The following is an 11,059-nucleotide window of genomic DNA, read 5'->3' on the forward strand; positions in this document are numbered from 1 at the left end:
ATCGTTGATGAAGAATAATGTGGCTTAGTTTGTATCCAATATATAGTGGCCAAAACTATCGTGCTTTTTAGTAAATGGTTGTTTAGGACTCTTACCGAGTATGAGTGATGACATGATATACTCGGTAATAAATATATGCACTCTAAGGCTCTGTCCCAAGTCCAAAGTAAATCTGGGGGCTTCCACTTTTGGGTTGGCAACACCTTTTCTGGCTCGAACCTTCACTATCAAAGGACGACTCGCATGTTAGGTTTTGGCACGACTTATAGTTGGGCAATGCTCCGCCTTAGCATCTACTTGTAACTAGGGCTTTTACCGTGTCATCAACATGTCATAATAGCAGAGGTGTTGGGTAGCTTTCTGCCAGATGTGGACTTCAGACATGACATGTTTAGGCCTTTGTTAGTAGCATGGAAGGATCTACTGGAGTGTATGAATGTTGTTAATTTATACTACCTCCGTCCCAAAATATAAGACATTTTTGAAGTTCAAATTCGATGCAAAAACGTCTTGTATTTTGGGATGGAGGTAGTAGCACGAGACATACGAGTTTCGATGGACTCTACATCAAGATGGACTCTTCTCTATGAACTCATTGTACTGGCTCTTATAAATATTGATGCACCAATTAACAATATGTTGATTTTTAAGCTTAAGGTTCCTCCAAAGATTTATGTTTTTCCTATGGTATTTACCTAGAGGGGTCATCTTAACGAGGGAAACTCTAGCAAAGAAAAACTGATAGGGGAGTAGCAATGTTGTTTCTACTATCATGATGAGAAAATTAAGCATATATTCTTTGAGTAAGTACGCTCATGTTGTATGGATTATAATACATGTCATGCATAACTCGTATTCGCCCAAAGCTTTCCAAACTTGTTTGGTAATTGGCTTTTAGGTATACATAAAAAACGAGATCTTTTATCTTAGTAGGAATGGGGGCCCTGGTCTGGGCGCTATGATTATGCATGAACGGTATGGTTTTGACAAATAGAAGTTATTTTTCTCCATTGTCGGTTATTAACTTATGTACGCATTGGCTCCGTACTACAATATCCGAAGCACTGGGAGCTCTTTATATATGGTGCCATGTATTAAGATGGAGCTGACGGCTATGGAGATTGTTTCCGAACATGGACGATGTTCACTTTGGATCTGTCTTAGATTGCTTTCAATTGTTCTTCTTTTTGTGTTAAATAATGTTATGTTTTTTGTTTCCACAATTATTTTGGCTTTGTATAGATTGTGTGCATCTAGATACGTCAAAATTGGAGTGGACTCTTCATACTTGGATCGCTCACGTGTTGAGAGTAAATAAAAACTTTATTATCGAAAAATAGTATACCTCATAAAAACATGTTGAGAAAATGAGCAGGCGCAACTTACGAGTTACGACCAACTGAACAACACAGATTAAACAAACAGACCATGGAAGAGATCTCATATAACAGTTTCAACGACTAAAATAAAAATGGCGACCATGGAAGAAATCCATAACAACAATTTCAACTACTAAAATAAAAATGTCTAGGCTCAAAGAGCACCATCGAGAGAGACAGAATGTCTCAACTTATTAAGGTTGCCTTTCCTGCCTTTTAGCTATGCCAAGCTAAATCAAACTATAGATGAAACGCACGTAGCTGGCTATGCATTGCACGCTACGGGAAAAGACTTCTCTCCATCCTACCTTACATGGGAGGGAAAAGACTCCAAGATGATTCTTCAGGATCGACGCCGCCCGATTGCCAACCAAACCCCACATCCAAGGACTTCATCCCACCGGAAGAGCCGGCGTTGGCGCTGGTACCGGCGCCGTCGTGCCCATTGGTGCTATAGCCGGCGCCGGTGCTGGTGTTGGCGCCGTCATGCCCAGCGCAGTTATAGCTATTGTGGGCCAGGGCGTCGAGGTCCCTTCCAGATCTCACCTTGTCGAGCCAACCCTCATGCTGTGGCGGCACCTGATACATCATTGGAGACCCCACGTGCATGCTGCCGGTGACGTATGGAGTGGGCGACGGCTGCTGATTCATGGCGAAAGGCCCCATGTCCATGTTGTTGGTGACGTACGGAGCTGGCTGGGACGCCTGATACATTGCCGAAGACCCGCCCATGTCCACGTTGTCAGGGATGTATGGTACCTGGGGCTGCAAGACAGGGGGTTGTCCGCTAATTTTAGCGATGCTTTCGCCCATGCTCTTGAGGATCTCCTCCAGTCTACTACTGACGATGGTGAGCTCATCGACTTTGAGATCGGGGAGGTCGCTGCCGAGCATGGCCTTGTGTAGCAGGATCCTGATCTCGGGGTCTCGTACCTTGTTTTCCTCGACCTGGAGCTTGCTGAGGCGCTGGCTGAGGAAGTCTTCCTGGTTCACCGTCTTCTTGAACCGCCCCTCTGCCATGGTTCTGTACCTATTCAGGAGATCCGCCGCCTCGGCGTGCGATGGGTACACCTTTGGCGCCGCATTTCCCTCATCGTACACCAACACGCAGGCCTTGGCGTTGCATAGAATAGAAAGCTCGCGTGCCTTACTTGCCAGGTTCTTCATGCGCGTATCCAAGGTACGGCGCCGGCTCGACTTATTCTTGATGTACTGGAGGGCAATCTTCTTGCGAGCCATTGCCAAGTGCCAACAGAGGGATAAAATGAGAAATGGAAATTAGATTGCAGGTTTTGGCCAGGTGGGGAGGTTTGATTTATAGTGGAGGATCGACCAAGATGGGGAGGCTATATCGAGAAACTTTTAACTCCACGCTCACAAAATAAGGAGGTGCGCTATCTACAAATGCTTCATCAAACCAAGTATTTTCTTTCATTAAAAAGTGCTTATAATGGACCGAGGGAACACATATCCATAGCAAAGAACTTTGGTTTCTCTCAAGAGGCCCATGCATCTTATCCGGATATGCTTATTTTAGCTATGTATTGCCAAAATTTATTTTGTAATTTATTTTGTTCCTATGTTAGATGGTTATTCAAAATTGTACATCATCCGATTAACCACCTACTATTAATTTGTTACCACGTTAAGAAATAACAATAAATAATGTACATAGATTATCCTATAATGTAGGACGAATTGAAAATACTAAAGTTCTGCCAATTTTTCCAATAGCACTGCTATGCACACGACGTATGGACGCTCGATCCATAGACGACAAGTCAGCTAGACCATAGGATTAGCTGGGTTATTTAATCTGTGTGGCTCCTAATCCCGTCGGCCGCAAATCATTCAGGAGCCAATCGTGTGCAGAGCACTTTCATTTTTCCAATACGTTAACCGAATGCGGTCTCACATATCCAGGGCTGACTATAGTTGCTTATTTTATCCCTGAGCTGGTGAGCTAACACGTTCACACAAATTGTAAAAAAATATATCAGATTTATGTACCCCCAAAGCAGTAATTGCTTTCCATCTAGAAGAGATTGATCAAACTTTTTGATTGTGTGCGTCACATGGCATATAGCCTAGCTAAGCTAACTAGTGCTGCACTGTAGTAGTTATAAACATTTACGTCTAAAATTTACATGTGTAGTCAGGGTGATTGTTCTTTTTTTTTGCGAGGGATCAGGGTGAGTGTTCAAATATAATAACTAGATGATGCCCCGCGCGTTGCTGCGGTAATTTTTTATCACATGCTATTAAGAAAATAAGTTTAAGACTATGGAGTTAAATAATATGATGGTATAGGATGTTTTAGATACAAAATAACGGGCTGACATCCAACTCATACTTGCATATCATCTCACCATCATGTTTCTCTAGGTTTAGAAAGAATATATAGGCATTGTGGAACAGATCAATTCTTTTACCGGAACAATATTCAGCATGAAGTAAATCAAGGCAAGACAATGAAGCTGGTGCAGGGGCTGACTTGAGGATCGAATTGCTCCAAAGGTGATAGGTGCAACTACTACATAAGTGCCATACTGTCTTGTTGTAGCTAGTGTTTGTTTATACTGAATTGTCAGACGGTGTTAGCTCGTTTCAGAGAAATCTTCATTTAGGAGCCTTAAGGTATAACATAAATTATTTTTAATGTTACTGATTTAATTAACATGTCGTGGTAATTATTCATCAGACTGTATATGTATAAGAAAAGCCGAACTACTGCACGTCTGATGTTTGATGTCCAATCCATGTATGAAGGCAAATCTGGTGGATGTACTTCATTTTGTTCTATGTGTGGATGGTTGGATATGCGCTACCATTCAGAATCTCTACTCCTAATGGACGAGTTGGTGAATCGTCTCCGCGGTTTATTTTCGCTGGTTTTTTTCGTCTCTCCTCCCACCACCCTCTCCCACCCTGGTCCGCGGTTTATTTTCGCTGGGTTTTTTCGTCTCTCCTCCCACCACTTCCTCCCACCCTGGTCTATCGGTTTATTTTTCTCTCCACTCTTTATTACAACCAGAACTTTCCTAACGTATAACAAATCACGGATCTAACTTCCTTAAATTAAGAAAATCAATGGATTCTTTTTATTGGTTCAATTTGTCTTAGGAAACAAATAACGAATTTTCAAGAAACAAATTATACATTTTAATCTAACTTCCTTAAATTATGCAAATCAATCGATTCCTTTTATTGGTTCAATTTGTCTTAGGAAACAAATAACAGATTTTCAGGAAACAAATAATACATTTTAATCTAACTTTCCTAACTTATCTAAATCAATCGATGTCTCTTATTAGTGAAATTTGTTTTAGGAAACAAATAACAGACACGTCACAACTTTCCTCCCAATAAATAGTTTCTTAACATTTGCAAACTTTTCTAATCAGACATGTCACAAACGGGCAGGTACTGATATCACGTTACCAAACAATAAAACCCCATTTGCATAGAAATCAGTTCAAAAATCCTAACTTTCCTAAATTTTTACCTTTCCTTGATAACAACCAATATTTCCTATGTTTTCCACCTATTGAAGGAAATCACCCCTCCATCGATATTAGTATCTTTTTGAACTGAGATCTCCGGGTTATGATTTTTTTTTTTGCTATTCTTTCCAATTGTGACCTCTCCTTCCACTCCGGCTCCTTCTCGCATAAACACCTCCACCACAGCCAGGTGACACCGCCCCAGACCTCCTGCCTCTCCACACCTTCTCCGCCACCTCCTTCTCATACTCCATTAACAATCCCTCCGCCACATTTGTCCACGGCGGTGTCGAGGGCATGGTGCAGCAGCGTACCAGCGGTAGAGCAGCGCATAGCAGCAGGAAGCAACACGCAGCAGGCGAGGCAAGCGGCCGACGTGGAGGGCAGAGATGCGGCCGGCGTGGCTGAGGGGGCGGCCGGCAGAAGATGGCCACGACTGGAGGCGGCGCGAGGCAGGGGCGCGACGGCGGGGCGAGCGAAGGGATAGGCGGCAGCAGATGGGGCGAGCGCAGCCAGCGAGAGTGTGGTGCGCGGCCAGGGTGTGTGTCGCGCGGGGCACAGTGGTGCGGTGACTGCGGCGAGCGCGACGGCAGCGGCGGGCGCAACCGACGCGGTGTAGCACGGGCGTGGGCATGGAGAGGGAGTGGCCCCGCGAGCGCGGAAGAAGAGCGGCAGGCTCGGGCATGGGCGTGCATAGGAGCGGGCATGTGCCATGGGGTCAATCCAAGGAGCTCGGTGGCTACCCCTGCAATGGCCATGGCGGACGGCGGTTCTCGGCCACGGCGAAATACCTAACGAGAGCAAACGAGAGGGGAAACAGGGGAAAGGCAAGAGGAGATCATGGCGGTGTCAATGACGCCCTAGGGGAAGACATGGGAGCTCAGGGCGGCGCGGATCGAACGGCAATGTCGCGGTGGCCCAAGGTTGAGCAAGACGGCAGCGACGTCGATGCGGGGGTGCTGGACTTGATCTCGTTGGCGCAGACGAGGTAGCGAAGGCGTTCGGAGCTCCTCGACAAGCTCCTAGCCCCCAAGGAGGGCAGTAGCCATGTGGACGGGGTCGGTCATGGTGGCCGTGGCGTCTGACTTCGTCCAGATCGACGGGATCGAGCGAGCGAGGAGGAGAAGTGGATTTGGGAGGGGGCGTCGAGGAGGAGTGAGGCCATGGGGGCAGGGAAGGAAAGGCGTCACCCTTATTCATTCCCCTTCGATGCCAGCGAGGTGGTCGGGCGGGATCCCGGCTCTGTAGCGACGCGGCTCGGGGAACAGGAGAAGACGACCGCGCGGGGAATGGACCGCTGAGCCGGTTCGGTGGCAAGGCCTGGGGGGCAGGGCGAATCCCCTTTTACATCGTCCTTTTGGTTTTTCAATGTATTCTAATCTGTTTTTCTTTTTTAACACCGTTTTCTATTTATTCTTATCAACTAAATGATCTCTACTCCTGTCTCAGTTGGTAATCTCCATTCCGGGTTTATTTTCGTCCCACCTCCCGAGTGAGGGAGAGGGGGGGAGAGTGAGGAAGAGGAAGGGAGAGGGTGTGTGTGTGAGAATTTGATGATAAAAAAGGTCGTCAATGTCACTTAATATGTATGAGAATATCAAATGTAATATTAACATAATTGATATTGAATTTTTAAAATTAATGTGGCCCCGTTGCAACGCACGGGCGTTCTTCTAGTTCTTATGGAAAAGATCGTATGTATGGCAGCGTTCCATGCAGAGCATGAGATTGCCGAAGTTATTATGGATCTGTGAGAGAGATGGCATCTGGCATCATATCTGTAGCGTGATGTTCAAGACATTAGCGTCTTGTTTTCTATTCAAAGCGTAGAGCCATAGCATTAGCATAGTACTAATAAATCAGTTACTACTCATAACTGTAGCGTTAGCTCAAATGTGGCATGAGTCGCCCCTCATGGATGTGTAAAAAAAAGGTGTAGAAAATCATGGTAAGATAGTCAAGTCCGTGCGTGTATATACTAATGTTGCGAAATGGGAAGAAAAGATATATGAGATATTGTAACCAAATGTACAATGCCAACTGTGTGCTGGAACAAACCCCCTTGTACATGAACACCATAAAAAATGAAGGGATGTGGCCAAGTCCAAAAATCTCATGGTGCAATGTCTGAACCGAGCACGAACTCTTCAGAAAAAAGAATCACAGGATCACCTGATCAAACGACAAATGCTCACGATTCCACACCAGTCAATAAATTGCAGATTAAATCTTGCAATGACGGAGTAGAATAAAATAAAATAAGAAATTCATTAGGAAATATAGACAATATTTTTCTGTATTCTGATTGAGTTGAAGATAGAATGAACTCACGGATGCATCACGGCTATTGATCTTGCCGCAGTCGTGCCGAAAAGCTAGCGACCGATGATTCCATCATGTCCAGAGGAAACTCACCTAGTAGCAATTTGGGCTAAGATTAATGCTCTCCTTGGCATCTTCACATTATCGCCATCGTTGTGAAGGCGTCTACCTGAATAAATGGGCCATCAACGGGATTGATGCAGACGGGGCAGGGAGCGCCACCACGGGCGTCACTCAGCCGACCCACCGCCGCCCGCTGCAGGGTGGGGAAGATGAGCGGCGGATGTGTGAGACGCGCGGCACCAAGCAAGATTCGCCGCTGCTGCAAGAAGCCTTCCCGACCTTCTGCGGAGGCAGCCGACGCACGACCGCAATGCAATCGCCGAGAGTGGCCGAGGCCGATGTCGGCGCGGCGACATCCTCCGCAAGGCGCTCTGCTTCCAGGGTGGGGCGCTTACATCGAGGAAGCCTGAGGTAGGACAGGGACAGCCGTCTGGGGATCTCGTCGCTCAGAACGCCTCTCGCCGTCACTTACCCTGCCAAATTACATGTTCGCGCTCATGCTCTCCAGAGATAAATACCAGATGGGAGAGCACGGAAGTAATTGTGTCGGTTACCTAGCACGAGAAGGGAGTAGTGGGATTTGATGGAGGTTGAAGAAGATGGAGAGGGAGGAGAATTCGCTGTGTTTGGGAATCATCAATACGGGTTGAGATCTAAAGGGGAGAAGACGCCATGAAACTTTGGGGTGGAATGGAAGGCAAGGAAGGAATAAGATGCGACATATTACATTTTGTTAGCATATTTTTTTTGCGGGTAATACAGGGAGGGGGAGCGGAGGGGGCCTACTTGCTGGTCCTGCACTACTGCTCCCGGATTGCAGTTCGTGGCTTTTTTTAAGGATGCAGTTCATGGCTTTACCGTAGAGAGAAAAAATGGAGGATTATGATGACGTGGGAGGCTGCATATGGGCTAGTGGAAACCTTTTTACACGTGGGGCCTACTTGATGATGTGGATAGGCTGCATGTTAAGAGAAATAGGTTAGTGGGGATGAACTATTTAGGTATTTTAGATAAGAACTAGTTAAAATATGATACTAATTACTATGAATAATTGACGTGTATATATAGGACCAGTAATTGAAAAAATATGTCTGGCGAGTTTTATAAGCCACTGCAAATTAACTTAAAGAGTTTTTATCCCCCATATGTTCCTAGTAGTCTGCTATGCTTAGAAAGAAAAATAGAGTGATTACCATAAAAAAATCACAAAGGGAAAAGACTGCAGAATAGCTAGTGGATTTGTCACATTTTGTGGATGAATATTTTGTATATAGAAGAGGATTATGAGGTTGAATATCGAAGGCCAACTAACTAGGTTGAATATCAAAGGCCCATCAAAGACGGCAAACCACTTGCAGGACCAACCCTAATCACCCTCTCCTCATGTCACCGGCTAAAAAAATTATTCCATATAATTGCTTCGTCTATTTCCTTGCCTTGATTCTCATTACTATTCCTCTCACTATATTATGTTTGCATGTCATTGCAATCTTGAAAGACGAAAGGGTCGTATGTTAGGCATTAACTAGAGGCCGGGAAAAAGCAAATAACCCCTGAGGAATCATTCTAGCCACTCAACAAACACATAGTGAGCACACTACCAATGTTTTTTTGCATATTCCCTTGCCTCCATCGATCAATCAATAAACGGTCTAACCTCAGAGGCCCCTTTATGTGAGCATTGTGGTTTTACAACAAGAATGAATTAACACCCTACCTAACTAGTAGTAGTATTACCTTGTGCACTTTCCAGTAACAACAAATGTGCTACCTATCATTGATTTGTCGGTTACCTTGACTTTCGTACATTCTACGTTACAAGATTCTAGTTAATTCCTTTTACCAAGTCTCGGTTGATTGATTGGTGGCATTAAACATGTCGTTTCGTCTAGACGTCAACTCAGATGGGCATGTTCTTGGCCATCATGTTGGTGTCATGGTGCATCTAGAATAATCGCAATGCGGTCATCTTCAACAACACTCAACTCAGCTTTATCACCTCCTTGACATGATTGAGACGGAGGCTAAGCTATGGGCGATGGCAATCATCTCGACTTGTCCAAACTGTTCTTTCTATAAATGCATTGAAGCACAAGGCTTTTGTGTTTTGTCGAAAAAAAGGATGATTTATTTTAGTGATGATTAGTGTAGCTATATTTTTAGATTTTTTTATTGTTCTTATCTCCTATGAAAACAACATTGTTACATTTTTAAATCATTAGGGGTGTACAAGCCCTCCCGATTCCACTAAAAATGAAACCATCAAGTTTGGTAATTATTACAAGCTAGTAGTTTTTTAAAGGAAAACAGGGAAATTAATGCTACATGATGGAGTTGATCATCCATACATAGCAAACAAATAGCATTTTATAAGCACCCGAAGATAATGTCACTCAATGCCATCATGAGACAACATCCACGCCACTGAAGCTATTCAGGATCACAACAGGTGGAGGTGTAGACACCATCTTGGTCTTCTTCATAGGAGATTGACCTGCTGAATTCACCAGCTCAAGCGGAGTGATGGGGTTGGGGGACATCATCTTCTAATCCCATGGCTATCAAGGCCTAGAAGGGGAGAATCGCCATTGTTTGCATGATGCAGGACCAGGGGCTTTTACCACATGGACATCTGGGAGAGGAGATCTATCTGATGGGAAATCATCTGGGAAAGAGGTTTTGCTTTTCTAGATGTTCCTCTTGAGTAGAATCTGCCATTTCTTTAGAGTATGTAGTATCAACCACCGGGCATGCTTAATGTCTGACTAAATTGCATTGTTAAAAATGTCAGCATTTATAGTCTTCCAAATGCACCACATAGCACATGTATAGACAAAATTAAGAACTACATGGTTTTATTAGCAGGAGAGGATATAGCAATGGATAGGAAATATGTGCCTAACGTTTTACCAAAAAAGGTTGAAAGCAACTCCCAAACTTTTTTGCAACCAAACATTGAAACAAAATATGTATTATGGTCTTATTCTCAGTACAAAAAATAGAATGTAATGGTTTACAGATCTTCCTTTTTTTCTAGATAATGTCTATCATGAGTTTGTTGTGAGATAATAACCATAGGAAGACTTGGTTAACCCAAACAGACCACCACCAATCAGAGAGACCAAGAGTGAGGTCTTCAGAAATGCCTTTTAATATGGAAACGACATCTCTGGATGCCATCTTCGCCAGCATCGAGCCCCCTCAACCACAAAGCTTTTGCCTAGACCCACGTCGACCGCCCCGCTGAATCTAGGGTAATGGTTCGGCCAAGCCAACCACCACCACCATGATACGTCTCCAACATATCTATAATTTTCTATTGTTCCATGCTATTATAGTATCAATCTTGGATGTTTTATATACATTTACAAGCAATTATATATCATTTTTGGGACTAACCTATTAACTTAGTGCCCAGTGTGAGTTGTTGTTTTTGGTTTTTCAGAATATCAGTACCAAACGAAATCTAAATGCCACGAAACTTTTTGGAGATTTTTTCCTGGACAAAAGAGACCCTGGAAGTTTCGGGAGGGGACGAGAAGATGGAGCATTGGCCCACGAGGCACCCTGGGCACGCCCTGGTGGCTCGTGGAGCCCACGTGGCTTCGTTTGACCTAGCTCCGCCTCTATAAATTCTCTAAAATCAGGAAACCAACAGAGGATTCCACGATATAATTTTCCGCCGCCGCAAGCCTCTGTTCTCGAGAGATCCCTTCTGGCGACCTTTTCCGGTACTCCACCGGAGGGGGAATCAATCACGGAGGGGCTCTACATCAACCTTGCTGCCCTTCC

The 11,059-nt window shown here is 44.5% G+C and overlaps 1 protein-coding gene and 1 long non-coding RNA gene across 2 annotated transcripts; both read right to left on the reverse strand.

The window, feature by feature from the left end:
- Positions 1 to 1,342: 1,342 nt before the first annotated feature.
- On the reverse strand, positions 1,343 to 2,618 carry LOC109755648 (MADS-box transcription factor PHERES 1-like). Its single transcript, XM_020314543.3, has one exon. It carries the CDS (start codon positions 2,616 to 2,618, stop codon positions 1,689 to 1,691), a length of 930 nt encoding a protein of 309 aa, XP_020170132.1. The 3' UTR covers positions 1,343 to 1,688.
- A 4,513-nt stretch (positions 2,619 to 7,131) lies between these two features.
- LOC120965955 (uncharacterized) lies at positions 7,132 to 7,998 on the reverse strand. The gene is made up of 2 exons (XR_005758917.1): positions 7,822 to 7,998; positions 7,132 to 7,740 (listed from the first exon to the last, which is right to left on the reverse strand). It is a non-coding gene; the product is annotated as an uncharacterized lncRNA (long non-coding RNA).
- Positions 7,999 to 11,059: the final 3,061 nt, after the last annotated feature.

This window comes from Aegilops tauschii, chromosome 6 (assembly GCF_002575655.3).
Source record: "Aegilops tauschii subsp. strangulata cultivar AL8/78 chromosome 6, Aet v6.0, whole genome shotgun sequence".
NCBI classification, from domain to species: Eukaryota; Viridiplantae; Streptophyta; class Magnoliopsida; order Poales; family Poaceae; genus Aegilops; species Aegilops tauschii.

What these genes read in the sequence shown, in the direction of transcription:
- LOC109755648 (XM_020314543.3), bottom strand. Translation starts at nt 2,618, where the DNA reads ATGGCTCGCAAGAAGATTGCCCTCCAGTACATCAAGAATAAGTCGAGC.